This window comes from Carcharhinus amblyrhynchos, chromosome 6, assembly GCF_965287045.1.
Source record: "Carcharhinus amblyrhynchos chromosome 6, sCarAmb.v2.hapA, whole genome shotgun sequence".
Lineage (NCBI taxonomy): Eukaryota > Metazoa > Chordata > Chondrichthyes > Carcharhiniformes > Carcharhinidae > Carcharhinus > Carcharhinus amblyrhynchos.
In genome coordinates, this window is record NC_137329.1 from 20,856,280 (window position 1) to 20,875,717 (window position 19,438).

General features: G+C 42.4%; 1 protein-coding gene across 3 annotated transcripts in view; it reads left to right on the forward strand.

Moving 5' to 3' along the window:
* Positions 1-19,438, forward strand: part of LOC145343740 (doublecortin domain-containing protein 1-like) — a 469,487-nt gene that overhangs the window by 23,256 nt on the left and 426,793 nt on the right. For all 3 annotated transcript variants that reach the window (XM_080190005.1, XM_080190008.1, XM_080190007.1), the window contains exon 2: positions 16,535-16,729. In XM_080190005.1, the coding sequence (XP_080046131.1) occupies positions 16,542-16,729 (188 nt within the window). In that variant the 5' untranslated portion in view covers positions 16,535-16,541. The remainder of the gene's footprint in view (positions 1-16,534; positions 16,730-19,438) is intronic.

The window sequence follows — 19,438 nt, forward strand, 5'->3', positions numbered from 1 at the left end:
GTGGGGAGAGGGAGTCAGGGGTCATGCCTGGGAGTTGAGGCTGCTCAGGGCAGCATTTGGGGGAGGGCTAATAGAGTGGGAGGGGGGATATGGGAATGGTGGAGGGGGGGGAGTCCTGTGGCTGAACGGGGTGACAAATCCCAGTGAGATCAGGGAGATTGTGGGGGTTCTCATGGGGAGTAGATATAAGTCAGTGCAATGGTTACCAAGAAGCTGTCCACAGCATATCTTTGGGGTTCCTCAAGATAAATTGCCCTGCTGTTGGAAGTTACAGCCCATTGCGTCAAAATATTGGTGACTCAAATAACACCAATGTGTTGTCACGATTAGGCTGTCCATCGGCGCTACACGAATTACCCATGCTGCCAGCTCCTGAAGCTGTCTGTCACTATTGTTTTTCCATTCTTGTTTTGCTTATACTGCTTCACTTTCTCGGCCAATACCTTCCCTCTGAGGTTTTGCCTGCTGGCACCCATTTAATTAATGTCTTTCCGATTTATCACCGACTACACTATTGTTTTGTCACTCTACCCTGAAGCCAACATTTTAGGTGCATTGTATTTTGCAAAAGCATCAAGTTGTTGCTTTAATACCTTTTGCAAGGTCTGTCTGTAAGCACCATATGTTAATGTGAACTGTACACTGGCTTCAAACTCTTCTCTTAATATCTTGTGACAGCCTCCTTCTCCAGAATGACTTTCAATTTATTACCTGTGAATAACATAAAATCAGGACCCAGGTTTAGGTCACGGTGAGTGGGATTTTCCAGCCCTGTCATAGCAGGTTCCCTTGTCAACCAAATGTCCATTCACTTTGGCGGGGCTGAAAAACCCTGCCAGTGCACAGGCCTGAAAAATTCTGGCCATAGTTTCTATTGTTGTCATATTAATGTGTATTAATAGAGTGTGGTATTATTGGAAGCACCATACTTTGAATGGGACATGAATCCAAATCTCCATTTAACTGTTGTGGTCATTCAACTTGCTATTAAAGAGCCAATGGCACAATTTAAAAGAAAGCAAATGGCAAGATGTTGGTCAAAGTTCTCCAATAAATGCCATCCAAAAGAAAACAAATTAACCAAATTGATGGTGTCATTCTGCTCGCACAGAATTTGCCAGTTGTTGCATTTAACAATGTAAGAGTTCTTGTCACTGAGAAAAGAGACATACCATCAAAGCTTTTTGACTTGCATTCATCGGAACAGATGCAAGAAGACCAAATTTCAGAACGTGTGAGCTACATTATGACATTGTGCCAGAGAATTTCACTTTCTTTGTCTTAGAGAAGTTGACAGAGATATCAAGCCTGGTGGTTATGTGTTAGTAACTTTTGACAGGTTTTGCCGAGGAAACAGTTTTATCCCTATGTGCAACTAGAACTTTTTACTGGAGTAGGATGATGCCATGCCTCTTAATGGGGTGGGGTGGGAGGAGGGAGATTCAGGGAAATGATTGGTAAAATCTGGTTCTTGTCAATTCAATTACTTGTCAGGCAAACTGCTCAAAAATATTTCAAAACAAGGGAGTAACTTGTGTTTCCTGTACACCTGGTATAAATATAGGCAGTTGTCACAGTTTCATAGTTTACATTGATAACAGCTGCATGAAAAAAACACTTATTGTATGAACTGTCTGGAGAGATTGGTCTGAAATCAAACAGTATTTTAGTAGAAGTTGCACTGGATAGAAGCTTGACTATAGGCTCTGGTGAAAGGTTAATGATCTTGAAGGTTGACTGTTTCCCTTGCCACATATGCTGCCTGACATACTAGGTATTTCCAGCATTTGCTGTTTTCATTTCAGATTTCAAGAGGTTTGGCTCAAGTTGTAACACTCACAACGTAAGACAGAATGAGCTGGGTCAAGCCCACTTGAACAAGCATCATTGTGACATTGAGGATATGCAGTGTCACCAAAGGTGGTGTCCTTAGGATCGGGTGTTAAACCAATTTTCCATTTGCTCCTTGAGGTGAATTTTAAATGTATAATGATGCTGTTTATAAAGAGAATTGAGTTCTCCAGTCTGTCAAAATATTTCTCCCTCAATCTGCTCACTGTCCAATAATTTCTGTTGAAAATACACTGATGTGGATCTTGGGTGAGGACAGGAACAGACTCAAGCTCAGGTGTGAGGCCATTTCTCTGACATCTTCCCACAATCATGTAGCTCCCAACACTCACTGTCCAGATCCATGAATGAATGACCACAGTGTCGGCAAAATAAGGAATAGATAAGATAGAAGCAGGGAGGTAGTTTCCACTAGCAAGCAAAACTAGAACTAGGGGGCATGGCCTCAGAATAAGGGGGAGCAGATTTAGGACTGAGTTGAGGAGGAACTCTTTACCAAAAGCGTTGTGAATCTGTGGAATTCCCTGCCCAGTGAAGCCGTTGAGGCTACCTCATTGAATGTTTTTAAGGCAAGGATAGATAGATTTTTGAACAGTAAAGGAATTAAGGGTTATGGTGAGCAGGCAGGTAAGTGGAGCTGAGTCCATGAAAAGATCAGCCATGATCTTATTGAATGGCAGAGCAGGCTCAAAGGGCCAGATGGCCGACTCCTGCTCCTGTTTCTTATGTTCTTATGTTATAAAACCATATCCCAAGGAGAGCCTTCAGGACAGGAAAATTGGGCAAGAGGACAAGGTGGTGGAATTAGAGATAGAAAAGAAGTGATGTTTGAAATGCCAGAATCTTTGTTTTAGTACAATTATTTTATTTTCAAGAAAGATATTTGTCCCAGCAGCCAATCTATTGTGATCTTATTTCATATAAAATAATGTAAAAGTCTCAAAAGCGATACAATGTGATATTAACGCAATTCTAATCCCAAATTTTATCTTTAACATTGAGTGTATGAGTTTCTGGGTCTTCTGAGAATTCATCAGGTTGAATAAAACGGGAAAACAATGGCTGCACAATTGGTAAACAAGAAAGCCTTTATATACATGGATATGACAGCTGCTTTCTTGCCTCAGTTGAAAGGTTTTCTACTGAAGGCGTGCTTTCCCTGCTTTGGAGGTGATTGCTGAGATTTTGGAGGTCATTTGTGGTGCTTTGGAGTTCCTTGACTTGTATCTGCATCCCTCTACCATCAGCCTGGTGAGAATCTGCAGGAGATCCTTGTAGAATCTCTTACTCTGAGGTCCATGAGTGGAAATTCCAGGTGAGTGATGACATAGTTGCCAGGACAAATAGAAGAGGTGAGTCTGAAGAGAGAGCCCTCAGACTTGCTGCACTGGCTGGCATTGGTAGGCAGCACGGTGACAACAGTCGTTAGCACTGCTGCTTCACAGAACGAGGGACCCGGGTTCATTTCCAGCCTTGGGTGACTATCTGTGGAGTTTGCACATGCTCCTTGTGTCTGCGTGGGTTTCCTCCCACTGTCCAAAGATGTGCGGGTTAGGGTGATCGGTCATGGTAAATTGTCCCTTAGTGTCAGGGGGATTAGCAAAGTAAATAGATGGGATTACGGGGATGGAGCCTGGGCTGGATTGTTGTTGGTGCAGACTCATGGGCTGAATGGCCTTCTTCTGCACTGTAGGGATTCAATGATCCTATGACTCACATAGATTTCACACATGCCAATCCGTGTGCCCCCTCCCAGGCCTCGGATTGCCCAGGAGTATTCAACAGCTGAAAGGAATTCCACTCAATCAATGTTCAACTGGTATGCAACAGAGAGAAAGATCATTGCATCCATCTGTGCAAGATGCCCAGGAAACTGTCATGATGCCTCCATTTTGTACCTCCAGAGAGTTGATGGATTGCTCCTTGGAGACAAGGGATATCCTGTAAGGATGGTGTGGGTGGCACCTGTGAGGAACCCTACTACTGATTCCCAGGGAAGTTACAACCAGAGTCATTTGAGCAAAAGTAGTGTCACTAAGCAAACTATCAGAGTGCTGAAGATGTGATTTGGATGTCTGCAAAACCTGTGAGCTCTCTTCTGTGCACATCATCAAGGGTGGAATGATAGTGGTCAGCCAAACATTATGAAGCAGCGAGGACTATAATTCTATAATTATATTCTGGAGGAGGAAGAAGAGGAAGGTGATGACCACTCTGTATCTTTGGATGATGAGGAACAGGAGGTGGAGGAGGAAATTGGAATGGCGAGGACATGTGTGGCCACTCCTAGTTGCTGGAGATATCCAGGACAGATTGACTTGGGCACACTTCAGTTAATCGGAGGCAGAGCAGCCATCTGGAACACTAATTCTGAACACAATGTAGCCGTACTCAGCATGAAGCAACGAGTCATCTCTCTTTCAGACCCTCATTGCTTATCTTTTATTCATGTCATATCATTCTTCACAAGGCAGAAATCCATCTAGTGTTTTCAGGGAAAAATTGGGAAGATGGGTCAATGAATGGAGCTTTGAAATAATGTATTGTTCATATGAAGAAAACTGTGATAACACAGCACCAAAATGAAGAGCCCTGTGCAAATACAAATCTCTTTTCCTGCCTATTTGTATACTCTTAGTGCACTCCTTGTGGCTTCAACAGAGGTAGATATAGGCTGCTCAGATCCCTGCTCTGACTATTTAGATGGCTGTTGAGTGAAGTCCTATGGGTTTTGGAGCTGTGAGGACCCTGCCAAAGACTGGGCCACCTATGTCTGTGAGGGGCAGACTCAGTCATCGGAAAAAGGAGGAAGCATACAGGAGTCTGACTGAGAAAGGGGCCATGATGTGTGGAGTGGAAATACTTTGAGCAGATTCCCCACTTTCTTTTATCTCTTGTGGAGTTTCAGTGCCACCAACACAGCCAGAATTTGTTGCCCATCCCAAACTGTCCTCGAGAAGATAATGGTGAGCTGTTTTCCTGAACCAGATTTCATCTGTAGGTACATCCACAGTGCTGTTGGGGAGTTCCAGGTTTCTTGACCCAGTGACAGTGAAGGAACAGTGATATAGTTTCAAGTCAGGATGGTGTGTGGCTTGGGGGTGGAAGCTGTAGATGGAGGTGTTCCCATGTGTCAGCTCTTCTTGTCCTTTTAGGTGGTAGAAGTAGTGTATTAATGGAAACTTGGTGAGTTGTTGTAATGTATCCTGTGCTTCTACTGTGCACCAGTGAGGGAGGAAGTGAATATTTAAGATGGTGGAAGGGGTGCCTATCAAGCATTTATCTTTTCATGACCCCCCACACACTTCCCTACTAATCAACAAATGGAGAGCATTCTGCTATGCTTCAGAGAATGGTCAAGGTGCGACTTTGCTCCATCATGCTAATGATTACAATCTGAATGCAACCATTGATGAGGGCTAGAATGCAATCTTGTTACTCCTTACAAGAGGCACACTTTCCATGGATGCAGGCATTAGGAAAAGGCCTGAAATATCATGGCACTCATGCTCGAGATGGACTCTTCCAATCTGTCCATTGATGCATTGTGCATCTGAAAACACTGACAGAACCTCACATTCTTTCTGCTACTGCTCCAGAATACATTTCTTCATCAATTACCCCTAAGGCTCAGCACCTGCATCCAGCTGAGTGGAGCTTGGAGAATCCTGCACCCTTCAATGGGGACCCACCACTATTGTCCCTGTCTCTGCCATCTGCTTGTGCTCACTTGTGATGCTTTATCATTAAAGCACTCCACATCCTACCAGTGGAGGTGTGCAAATCTGAGCTTGTGGAGGATGCATTTTAGTCTTGCTACAGTGCATCCTGAGGAGTCTTCAACCTCCTCTAATGTCAGCTACTCCGGGATGCTTGTAGGACCTGTGGAAGATAACACACATTAATTGGAACTGAAGTTGAGAGAATTCTATGCCATCATAGTGCAGATAATCTTATTTCAATGGTTGATGGCATCACATTTACATGAGTGTGCATTACAATGTCACATGGCCATATTATATTTAATTCTAGCACCAGTACTGGAATTTTACCACTATGCCTGCCCAGAATTGGGGCAGTCGCGGCTTGTGGAACAGCATTCTCCATTAGCCTCGGGTGGGTGAGGTGGTCAAATTCCGTCCCATGTATCTGAGAGACCCCATCCCTCCATAAGCAATGGTTACGTTTGCTGAAACCTGGCTTATCTCCATTGTCTCATCCCGCACAGTTGTCAAAATGGAAATGACTGGAGGGCCGCCTCTTGTTCTTTGCCTCTCCCTAGTATTCTGTGCTCTCTCCTCCTGTTAGGAGAGGAAGAAGAGACCAATGATGTTAAACAGTAAAATGTTTTGAGACGGTGGAAGGACAACATTTGGGCAGGGTTCCCTGTGAGACATTGGTGTGACTTTGCAATTAAATGAGGGTAAGTGTCAGAGGAGGCTGGTTGGAAGGGAAGATGAGAAGATGCTTTCATTGAGAGCAATGGTTGGATGTTCCTGCAGTGTATGTTTGAGTCTGAGGAATGATGGCTGCAAAAGGCAAAATGAAGAAGTTTGCACCTGTATGTGGAATGCTAGTCACCTTTCCTACCTTGGTCACATCATGAAACTTTTTATGACATCACATTCAGGAGCGAGGTACACACTTCTCTCGCTGACCTCCTCTGCCACTTCCAACCACATCTGCTTGCCGTCTGAGGGTCCCTTTGTGCTATGGTCCGCATTGTGTAGGAACTCCCTGCAGATCTTTACAGCCTGCAGTAAGATGTCCATGGTCACACCTGAGAACCCTGATGCAGCCTTTGCATGTTGACCCTCTATTTATCCAGTTGCTGGCTCAGCACCAGAACATTTTAGCATGCTTTTGTTCAGAACCACACAAGGTCCTTTTAGATCATGGACTGAAAGAGATCATTGCGGGCCATCATGACACTCATTCACTCCAACTGGTCGGACAACCCAAACATCAGATACAAATGCCTAATTTGTTAACAAACTACTGACAAATATGCTGCTGAAACCTCGGGGAACCCACATCACTGCTGGCCTCCCCCACTCTGCAGGTTGAAAATTAAAAATTCAGGCCCATTGGTGGGAAGAGGCTGGATAAAGCTAAGCAATTCTGTGAAAAGTTAAGAATGCCCACCAATGCCTCTACTTTCTCAGAAGCCTTATAAAATTTGGTGTGTCCACTACAACTCTCATCAATTTTTACAGCATTCTTTCCAGATGTATCACAGCTTGGTATGGCTCCTGCTCTGACCAAGACTGCAAGAAACTACAAGGGTTGAAAACGTAGCTTAGTCCATCATGCAAACCAGCCTCCCATCCATTGACTGTGTTCACACTTCCCCACTGCATCAGTAAAGCAGCCAGCATAATCAAGGACTCCACGCGCTCTGGACACACTCTCTTCCACCTTCGTCCATCGGGAAAAAGATTCAAAAGTCTGAGATCATGTACCAATCAACTCAAGAACACCTTGTCCTCTGCCACCATCAGACTTTTGAATAGACCTACTATATATTACGTTGATCACCTACTATCTATTAAGTTGATCTTTCTCTGCACCCTAGCCATGACTGTAACATTACATTCTCCACCCTCTCGTTTCCTTCCCCCTATGTACTCTATGAATGGTATGTTTAGTCTGTATAGCGTGCAAGAAACAATACTTTTCACTGTATACTAATACATGTGACAAAAATAAATCAAATCAAAATCGTCAAAGCCACTTTTTTTGCAGAGATGCTACTGATATTGCTGAACATAATCCTCCAAAGCCTGTTAATTGACAGTTTATGACTTCTTGGAAAATGGGAAATAGAAGTTCCTGGGATGTTTATAGACTAGTTTGTTGGATTTCCGATTACACAAAAATTGTGCAGAATCATTGAATACAATATTCAGGAGGCCAATCAGGTTCTCTGAATTTCATGTAGCACAAAGACAAACTCACTTATTCAGTCAACAGCAATAACAAGTTGCACTTATGTAGCACATTTGATACAGCACCTTACACATGTGGTGGTTCACAGTGGCATCATCAGGGAAATATTGACCCCAAGGGCAGGATTTTCTTGCCATGCTCGCTCCAAAGTTGGAAAATCCCATCCAAGGTCAACGGACCTTTGCGCGATCCGTGTCCTGCCCACTACAATTCCCATGGTGGGTGGGATGGGAAAATTCCACCCCTAGTCACAAAGGGAGATCTAGAAAAGGTGACCAAAAGCTTAGTCAAAAGAGGAAGGTAGATTTTGAGGAGCTTCTTAAAGGAAGCCAGAGAGAGAATTCTAGAACATAAGAGTGAAAGTACAGCAAAGGAAATTGACAATGCGTAGGAGCCCAGAATTAAAGGTTTGCGGAGATCTCAGGGCTGATGGAACTTGCAGAGTAAGAAGTCTCACAACACGAGGTTAAAGTCCAACAGGTTTATTTGGTAGCACAAGCTACAAGCTTTCAGAGCACTGTCTCCTCATCAGGTGACTGGAGTCCATTCACCTGATGAAGGGACAGTGCTCCGAAAGCTTGTGGCTTGTGCTACCAAATAAACCTGTTGGACTTTAACCTGGTGTTATGAGATTTCTTACTGTGCTTACCCGAGTCCAACGCCAGCATCTCCACATTAGAAGTTGTAGAGACAGGGATGAATTAATGGAACCAAAAAGCAATGTATTGCAGGTGTTAGAAATCTGTAAAAGGAAGCAAACCTGTAACAGATCAGCAGCATCTATGGGGGAGAAATCAGTCAGTGGACATTCCAAGATTCTACTCCCATGCTGAAGGCGGGTCCTCACTCAAAACATTGACTTCTGCTTCACCACAGAGACTGCCGGACCTGCCGAGTATTTTAACATTGTTTTTGGTTTTTGTTACCTGGTTTTAGGAATCAGTAATTCCTTTGTACATTATAGGTTATGCTACTGGGTTTCTGTTCTCATGACAAAAGAGTTGGTACATAGGATCTGAAAATACTGATAAGAATCACAAAGCAGAATACTACTGATGCAGGACATCTGAAATTAAAACACCAACCTGCTGGAAATACTCAGCAGGTTAGGACAGTATCCATGGAGAAAAAGGATTAATACTTCAGGCCTGTAACTTTTACAATCCCATACTCTCTTGCAATAAAATCAGATTTGATATTTCAGCTTATGACAAGCTAATGTCATTTTACAATCAGTTATTTTATTTCTGTATTTCACTTTTATTTGTGTGTGTCTGCATGAGGCAAAGAGCTAAAGTGCACATTGATGCAACAGAGAGAACACAGGTTTCAGGGCATGGTCAAGTTTTTCTTTTAAATATGGGTTATGCAGGCCAGTGTGCACCAGAACTTTATTTGAGAAAAATATATGCAAATTACTAATTAAATGACTGCTAATTGCTAATTAGCAGCTTAAAGGAATAGAATTGTGTTAATTCTAATTAGGAAGGCACGGAGAGTTAAAAATACCCACTGTGTGTTTTAGCACCTGTGTTTAAGGGACAGTAACATCACTTGTTTGACTTCTTAGCACAGCCAGCAATGTAATTATTGAAAATTGACTGAGTGATATTCCTTCTGGAGGGTGGAAATTCGAAGCATTTCAATTCTTCCAGGTGGACTAAACACAGGCAATATTCTAAAGTTATATCAAGTCTGTGACCGGAGAGGGCTATAACATGTAGACAATTTCAACTGAGTTTAGGTGCCAGTAAGATCCGTTACCCATTAATATAAAAGAGTTGCTGCAGCCATTAACTGCTGTACCTGTAACAGATACTGAGCCAGTAACTATCAGTGACAGCCAGATATTGCTGCTACGATTCAGCGTTATTTGATTTATCTGTAAATGGGTGCACGCACACAACACATTGGTAACAGCTTACAAATGACTAATAGCTGCCATATTCTAGGCAAAGCACTTAAAATGCTTATTAATCTGTTAGAAAATGTCCCAGTAATAGAGTGGAGTCAAGTTCATCTTTCATTAGCTCTGATTTGGGGTTATACAACCATAATTGGTTTGGCACTTAATAGCCACATCTCTCTATGTCGGTGATAGGATAAGAATGCTAAAGCGAAGCGACGAGCCTGAAATTGTTCGATGTGCAATTTTAAGGGATTGGAACTGATCAATTTTTGCAACAATGCTTAATTTATCTTTTTTTTTGCTGTCTGGTGAGCACCAGTGTATTACCAACAGGTCAACTGATTTATGATATTAAACAAGTGTCTAATTTCAGCTCAATTAGTTCACACCCAAATAAATGAAAGGTTTATCTTCCTACACAACTGCCAGATTTAATTTGAGGCATTTTTCTGTTTAATGGGATGAAGTGAAAATTTTAAAAAGGTTGCTTACTAATTCCAAAATCTACCTTTCGTATTGTGTGGATTTTTAATCAGCCTCAAGCGTAGATATTTTGGCAACGTTTACTTGTAACATTCCAATCTAATCAAATTCTATTTAACTATCATTAAGCAGTAAACTTAAAGTGGTTTATGTAGCTCTTTGGGAATATCTGATTAACCCAGGCAAAACCGTAAAAATAAATTCAATAGATGGATTAAAATGTAAATGACATCTTAGAACAGCTTCTGTTCAGCATAATGAAAGTGCGATTCATGATGTTTATAAGAGTGCCGAATAGTTCAGCCCTGTTCTTCATTTGTATCGCCATACATTTGTATTACAAGCCACGCAACGCATTGACACGTGTTAGCCAAATGCTTACAATGATCAGGGAAATAATGGAAGGTGCACCCAACACAGACGAAGTATCCATTCTATAGTAAGAAAAGGAGTTCTTAATTAAGTACTGAAAAGTTGAGATAGGCAGATCTTTAATCAGTAAGGAAATTAAAAGTTATGGGTGTAAGGCAGAAAAGTAGAGTTGAGAAGGGAAGGCAATGGTATTGTCGCTGGACCTGGAATCCAGAGAATTAGTGTGATGCTCTGGGGATCTGGGCCATGGCAAATGGTGAAATTTGAATTCAATGAAAAATCTGGAATTAAAAATCTCATGATGACCATGAAACCATTATTGATTGCCATAAAAACCCTTCACTTTTGTCCTTTAGGGAAGGATATCTGTTGTCCTTACTAGATCTGGCCCACATATGACCCCAGATCCACAGAAATGTGGTTTATTCTTAAGTACATAAGAACATAAGAAATAAGAACTTAGGAAATAGGAGCAGGAGTAGGCCATCTAGCCCTTCAAGCCTTCCCCACCATTCAGTAAGATCATGGTTGATCTGAAGTGGATCAGTTCCGCTTTCCCGCTTTCTCCCCATAACCCTTAATTCCCTTGTCTGTCAAAAACCTATCTACCCGTGACTTAAATATATTTAGCGAGGTAGCCTCCACCACTTCAACGGGCAGAGAATTCCAGAGATTCACCACCCTTTGAGTGAAGAAGTTCCTCCTCAACTCCGATCTAAACTGCCCCCTCCTTATCTTGAGACTGTGCCCTCTTGTCCTGCTATCCTTTCTAAACGGGAAGAATCTCTCTACCTCTACCCTATCCATCCCTTTCATTATCTTATACGTCTCTATAAGATCCCCCCTCATCCTTCTAAACTCCAACGAGTTTAGAAATTTAGAAATACCCTCAGGGATAGGCGATGCCCACATCCCATGAACAAAAAATGATTATCATATCTGATCAGTCATGATTGCATTGAATGGCAGAATGGATTTGATGGGATGAATGGCTGATTTGTGTGCTCTTACATTTTATGGTCTCATGAACTAGGATCTAATGCAGAATACATGGGTTTGAGTTGACTGAAGGAACTTGATATTATCATGAGAATGTGATGGGTATATTTCAATAAGAATGTATTCTGAGTTAATAGAGAGCATTTTTTTAAATTAGTGTTTAGATTTGTAATGGGGGGCTGGATTTTACATGGTCCTTCAGGACTTTGGAAGGGATGTACATAAATATGGGTGGGTGCCCATTCCACCACCTATCTGCTCACCCCAAGCTCCGCCCCTCCCTCCCAATAACAGTAGGATGTTGAAGTCAGCAGCTGATTCATCATATTTAAATAAACAATCAAGAATCAATTGAGCTTGTTAACAAGCCAATTGACTCCCAAAAAATGCTGCCCTTGCCATAATATGGATTGACATGGGCAGTTGGGCATTCTGTTAAAATGTTTTAAAAGGGTGGGGAGAAGGGACACAATCTCTTCAGGATGCCTTTGCCTATTGGGGGCAGCCTCCCTAAGAGATTCCCCTCCTTTCCTCCCACCTGTCTGCTCCCCGAAGCCCACCACTCCACCCTACTCACTCCTCTCTACGTTGGCCAAACCCTTCCCGCCATGGTTCACATACCTTATTCCAAGAATCAATGGGCGTTCTTCTTCAGGCTATTGGCACAGCCGGGACTTCTGGGGCTGCCGATAATCTGATTGCCCAGCAGCCCCAGACAGCAGCACTTTCACCACAGTGAGGGGCAGAAGACAATGGGAACATTGTTTCCAAATCACACACCACACTCAGCATCACTGGTGAAAGGTGCTCCTTACCTAGCAACACATTGGGAATACCTTAACTATATGGACTGCAATATTTCAAGAAAGCGGCCCACCACTGCCTTCTCAAAACAAATGGAGGATGAGCAATAAATGTTGACTGTGTCAGTACTGGCTACATTCCAAGAACTAATTATTTAAAAATTACATAAAATAATTATACCATTATTAGATAATGTACCATCTGATGATGCAAAAAACAAGACCTTTGATTTATATTGCATCTTTCATGATCTCAGGCTGCCTCAAAAAGCTTTACAGCCACTGAAGTACTTTTTGAAATGTATTTATTGTCACAAACATAGGAAACACAATGAATTTGCACAAACAACAATTGATGCGGAGATGCTGGCATTGGACTGGGATGGTCCCAGTAAGAAGTCTCACAACACCAGGTTAAAGTCCAACAGGTTTATTTGGTATCACGAGTTTTCAGAGCATTACTCACCTGATACCACATAAACCTGTTGCACTTTAATCTAGTGTTATGAGACTTCTTATTGCATCTGAAAAATGGCACCTTCTATAGTGTAGCACTCCCCAGTGCACTGGAGTATTAATCTAGATTACTGCTCATATCTCTGGAGTGAAACCTACAGCCACTGAGGTAAATGCCAGTGTGTTACCTGCTGAACCATAGCTGACATGGTACTGTTATATGAGATCCCTCAGTGCCAAGCCTATGAACATGAGTTAAAATCCTCATTTGTCATCAACTTATCTTAAAATTCAAAATTCAAGCAGGATTGCATGAATTATAGGAGCCCTTTAATGTTTTTATACAATTCACACTCCTTTCACATAGCAGGTATTTGTTTGGCAATTTCTGGATTTATTGCACACTTTTCCCTCCATGGTTAAGCCCTCTTCATCCATGATGGAGGTACATTCACCTGCTGAGAGAAACTCTCTCATTCAGGAACACTCATATGTGAAATCTACCCGTGAATGCTGAAATTTTACAGTCCTCCTCCAGTGGGTCCTGAGGCAGGGGATGTGTGATATTGTATGGATGGGATTCCTCTGCGATCCTCCCCACCCCAACCCAGACACAATTTTACACTGGGGCTGGCAGGGATTCAAACAGGAAGCCTACCCATGTCCCTATTTAATGGCCACTTAAGGAGTTTTTCTCACCTCAATTTTTAGATTGGCAGACACCCAATGAATGAAAACGTTTTCACCCTCAATCCACCCCTTTGGACTGGGGGCACCATCCCCTCAGACTTGGGAGCTCCAGCCCTCCATTCCCTTGTCTTATGCTCCAACACTGAGATCTTCTCCCCACCCCCTACCACCCAGAACATCTAGTAACCCCACTTGCCGGAAACCCCTGGTACTTACCTGAAGTGTGATCCTGGGACTTAGTCTTAGACCTTGTGTTGCGGTACCTTGTCTGTCCACTGCAACGCTGTGCTTGGAGGGAACCGATGAGCTGCCAGCCGATCTGCGGACAGAAGGGGCAGACAGTTGAGCATGAAATGGCAGTGGGTCAGTCAGAATCGGTTGAGTGCATTTCCTGTTGACTCTCAGGATGACGGATGCCAAATACTCACTATCCTGAAAATTGAGGCCTCTACTTTGAACAAAGACCTAAATTTATGTTATCAAAAAGATATAGATTTTGATATAACTTGACATTTTGGATATTTGTTAGATGGATTAGAACCAGGTGTGGTAACAGTTTGATTTTTGCTAGGACCACTTAACTCCAGATCTCATTACAATTTTGGTGTAAACATGCAGATCAGATGGAAGTGACTGCCCTTAGATCAAAACCGCATTTGACAGAGTATAGCAACAAGAAGCTCTAATAAAATTTGAAGTCACCTGGAATCAGGGGAAAATCTTTGTGCTGGTTGATTCATGCCCAGTACAAAGGAAGACAGCTGTGGTTGTTGGAAGCCAATCGCTCCAGACCTAGCATTGCAGGACTTCCTCAGGATTAGTGTCCTAGACCCAACTACCTTTGCCAATTTTAACAATGACCTTCCCTCCATCATGAGATCAGGAATGAGGATAATGATTGCACAGTATTGAGTACCATTTTCAACTCCTAAAATAATGACACTGTTCGTGCTTGCATGCAGAAGGACCTGGACACCACCATCTTGGGCTGATAACAAGCAAGTACCTGTTGTGCCACACAAGTGCCAGGCAATTGTTCTCTGTAAAGGAGCATAGCCACCTTCCTTGACATTAGTATCGTTAAATGCCCCATCATCAACACTGTAAGGGTGACCATTGACCAGAAATGTAACTGCATCACAACATTAGTACTGTGGTTAGATGGATAGGGTGAGTGACTATGGTGAGTGACCACCTCCTGACTTCCCGAAACCTTTGCAGCATCCCAAGACACAAATCAGGAGTGTGGTTGATTGCGAAATGTTACACTCCTTTCAGCCAGTTGGTGAAGCAGGGACCAGAAGTCAACCCTCATTTGATTTGTTCACAAAATGTACCTCTGCAACCCACAATTCCAGGGTCAATATGTGTCTCTTTATAGCCTTTTAATAGCTAAATGGTACATAGATTGGGTAGGGAGCCAGCAAGCCTCCAAAACAACATAGCAGACAGATCAGCAAGTGCAAAGCAGCCCACTTTGTCAGCCGCAACCTCACCGACTGCCCTTAAGCAAAGAGTTTAGTTCAGCACATCATTTTTCTCAGAGACAAAGTGTTGCCACGTTGATTTTATTTGACTCTGAGTAATCCACCAAGATTTGTATACACATGTGGGCGGCATGGCAGCACAATGAATAGCACTGCTGCCTCGGAGTGCCAGGGACCCAGGTTCGATTCCTGGCTTGGGTCACTGTGGAGTTTGCACATTTACCCCTTGTCTGCATGGGTTTCTTCCGGATGCTCCGGTTTCCTCCCATAGTCCAAAGATGTGCACGTCACGTTGATTGGTCATGCTAAATTGTCCCTTAGTATCAGAGGGACTAGCTAGGATAAGTGCATTGTGTTGTGGGGATAGGGCCTAGATGGCATTGTGGTCGGTGCAGACTCGATGGGTTGAATGATCTCCTTCTGCACTGTAGGATCCTATGATATATATTAGGTGTGCTTTTGTTCATTTATTATGATGTCCGTGTTGTTTGTGGCATCAACATGTATGTAAGTCTGCATTGTTCAAGATGTATGAATCTGAATGGACGGAAGGCAGCATCAAAGTCATGAACACAACAAAGCTGCAAGAATTCTTTTTGTCATCAGTTGGGTTGTGTTTGACAGGTGCACATGGCCATTGTCTCTTTATATGTGCAGAATTAATTATCCGTTGAGTGCCCTGCACCTCCAGACACTTAACCTTAAAATATACAACTAACATATCCACTTGCCCGGATCACTGAAACTCCAACGCTGCTCAAAAATCTCTAAATCATCTACTACAAAGCAGCCTGTTTTACTGGCACTCCATTTATCATTCTAAAATGTTCATTCCCTCCATCACTAGCTGAATTGTAGGCCATCAACAAGATGTATGGCAGTAACTCGCAAGGCTTCTTTGACAGTACCTCTTGACCCCACATCTTCTACTGTCTAGAAGGATAAGGGTATTAGGCTCATGACATCACCACCTGCAAGTTCCCTTGCAAGTCACACATCATCCTAACTTGGAAATATGTTGCTGTTCCTTCAGTGTCATCTTTGTCAGGACCCTGGAACTATCTCCCCAACAATATTGCAGGACTATCTAGTAACTGCAGTGGATCAAGAAAGTGTTCTTCTCAAGGATAGTTAGTGTTGGGCAATAAATACAGGCTTTACCAGCGATGCCCCCTTCCCAGGAATGTATAATAAAAAAAACTGGTTAAGTTTTTAAAAAACTGATAATGTGGAAATCTGTACTGTTGTGACATTCTAAAAATAAACAGGTCCTGAAATGATGAGTCTCAGATTCTAAATTCACAACGTATTTCCAAAATATTCTGTTTAAACACATATAGATGGCATTTTTTCTTAGACTCAAGCTCCGACTTAAATACTAAAACCACAGCTTATTGAAACACCCCATATTGAACATTGAATGAAGGTGCCATATCACAGCATTCATGTTTGGTCTCGCTGTTCTGTGTGTCTGTTTTTTTTATCACTTCTAGCAATGTCTTGGGAGTACATCAATTCTCCTTCCTCCTTTCTAGATACGAGATGGGTAAAAATCAGAGGCCAAAGAGTGCAAGCACATCCAGTAGCAAGACATCTGCGACCACTGCCAGAGGCAGTGTGCCATATACTGAGTCCCTGAGATCGCAATGCAGCAGTCTAGAAGACGCTTTAGTGCAAGAATATATTAAAGAGATCAGTAAAATCCCCTCATCTTCACAGCGTTTGCCAAGGTAATAATTTAGTGCAATTAACTGTTATTCAACTGTTTTTGGGGGGAGGTGGGTTTCTTGATCAGTTAAGAAAAAACTGCCTTGGGGAAATAGTACAAACATGAATAATGTATGTGTACATCATAATTTTATTTTCAGTGGAGGCCATTAGAATGATAAGTACAGAGGTAATCATTTGACTAAATTTGATTTGATTTATCATTGGTACATGTATTAGTGTACTGTGAAAACTATTGTTTCCTGCATGCTATGTAGACAAAGCGTACTGTTCATAGAGAAGGAGATTTGATTTGATTTATTATTGTCACATGTATTAACATACAGGGAAAAGTATTGTTTCTGGCACACTATACAGACAGAACTTACCATTCATAGAGAAGGAAACAAGAGAGTGCAGGATGTAGTGTTACAGGCATAGCTAGGGTGTAACTTAATGCATTCAAAAGTCTGACAGCAGCAGGGAAGAAGCTGTTCTTGAGTTGGTTGGTACTTGACCTCAGACTTTTGTATCTTATTCCCAAAGGAAGAAGGTGAAAGAGAGTCTTTAATTATGTTGGCTGCTTTGCCAAGACAGTGGGAAGTGTAGACAGAGTCAGTGGATGGGAGGCCGGTTTATGTGATGGATTGGGCTACACTCACGACCTTTTATAGTTCCTTGCAGTCTCGGGCAGAACAGAAGACATACCATAACCAGAATACAACCAGAAGGAATGCTTTCTATAGTGCGTCTGTAAAAGTTGGTAAGAGTCGTAGCTCACATGCCCAATTTCCTAAGTCTTCTGAGAAAGTAGAGACATGGGTAGACTTTTTTAACTATAGTGTTGCTTTAGGGGGGGAGCCAGGACAAGTTGGTGGTGATCTGGACACCTAAAAACTTGAAACTCTCAACCCTTTCTACTTTGTCCTTGTTGATTTAGACAGGAGCATGTCCTCCTTTACACTTCCTGAAGTTGATGACAATCTCTTTTGTTGACATTGAGGGAGAGATTATTGTAGCTGCACCAGTTCACCAGATTCTCTAGCTCTTTCCTGTATTCTGTCTCTTCATTGTTTGAGATCCAATTCACTACGGTGGTGTCATCAGCAAACTTGAAAATCTAATTGGAGGGGAATTTGGCCTCAGTCATAGGTGTATAAGGAGTATAGTAGGGGGCTGAGAACACAGATGATCGTGAAGGAGGTGTTTTTGCCTATTCTTACTGATTGTGGTCTGTGAGTTAGGAAGTTCAGGATCCAGTTACAGAGTGAGGTGCAGAGGCCCAGGCCAGAGAGTTTGGAGATGAGTTTTGTGGGAATAATAGTGTTGAAGGCTGAGCTGTAGTCAATAAATAGGAGTCTGACTCCTAAATAGGAGTGGAGATTGGAAACACGGGTGGAAGCCGGAGTTCCAGTGAGACCAGTTGGCTCACAGTGTGACAGGCACCCTGTGGGAATTTAATGAAAAATCCACAGAAGATGAAGTGGGTGGCACCTGTCAATATGTTTCAGAGCGTGGTGTGTCTGACCACAGTTGGCCTGTTGGCTTACTTACATGGATGGTGTACTTACCGAGAACTATTTAAGATATACTTTGTAACTTGTGTTATCTTTAAAAATCTGTGCACATCTGTGACGATGTATGTGGAGTAAATGAATATTGTATTACATCAATCTTTGTCTTTGTTATTTAGATGTTTCAGGGTTGAGTGCAGGACCAGGGAAATGGTGTCTGCTGTGAACCTGTTGCGGCTGTAGGCAAACTGTAGTGGATCCAGGTAGTCTGGGAGGCTGAAATTGATCTTGAATATGCAGTGGCCTTTGTGTGTTCTTGCACATTTAGCCATTGCTATGAAGATGCTCCACTCTTTCAAACTTTAAGCTCATCTCCTAAGATGTAGGAGCAGTGCTCTGACAGCTCGTGATTCCAAATAAACCTGTTGGGCTTCAGCCTGGTGTTGTGGGACTTATATTGCCCACCCCAGTCCAATACTGGCATCTCCACATTATCTCCTAAGAAGGAATAGGAAAGAAACAAAAAATTTGCATTTATATCACACCTTTCACAACCTCCAGATGCCCCAATGATGTGAAGTATAATCACTAGCCCCAGTAGGGACTGCCCTAGATCAGAGAAACTCCCTCAAAAATTGCCCCTACTTGTGTTCAAAACAACCATTTTACATTGGCCTGAATTTTCAGGATGTCGAGCATTTGGCACCCATCATTCTGAGAGTCAGTACGTAATCCATCCCTGCGAACCCCTACATGACTGCTGTCAATTCAAACTTAACTGAGGCATTGATTGGCAGCAAATGGAATTCCCATTCCACCCTTGGAAGCAACCTTAGGTTAGAAAGCACTTTTGAGTTGGGCTCAGAAGCAGCTGATCAGGACCAGGGAGGCTGCAAAAAGCCAAAGGAACACCATAACATCTAGAAACCAGGGGATTTGGACAAAAATTTGGGATGAAAGGTATATCTCTGGAAGACAATTAAGTTAAAGGAATTAAGAACAAGAAGTTGAACAAGGTCTTATTGGGTGAAGTTAAAGTAAAAAGCAGAGAATGCATCCTGAGTTATAGGAACAGCTGCAGTAATCTGATTTAAAGTGGGAAACCAGATATTAGAGGTAAACCAAACATTTGGTCACCTCTTATTATAGTTGTGAAGCTGTAGTGTTCTATTGGCATGGCTGGGTACCTGAGAGAAAAGCTTGAATGAATATGACCTT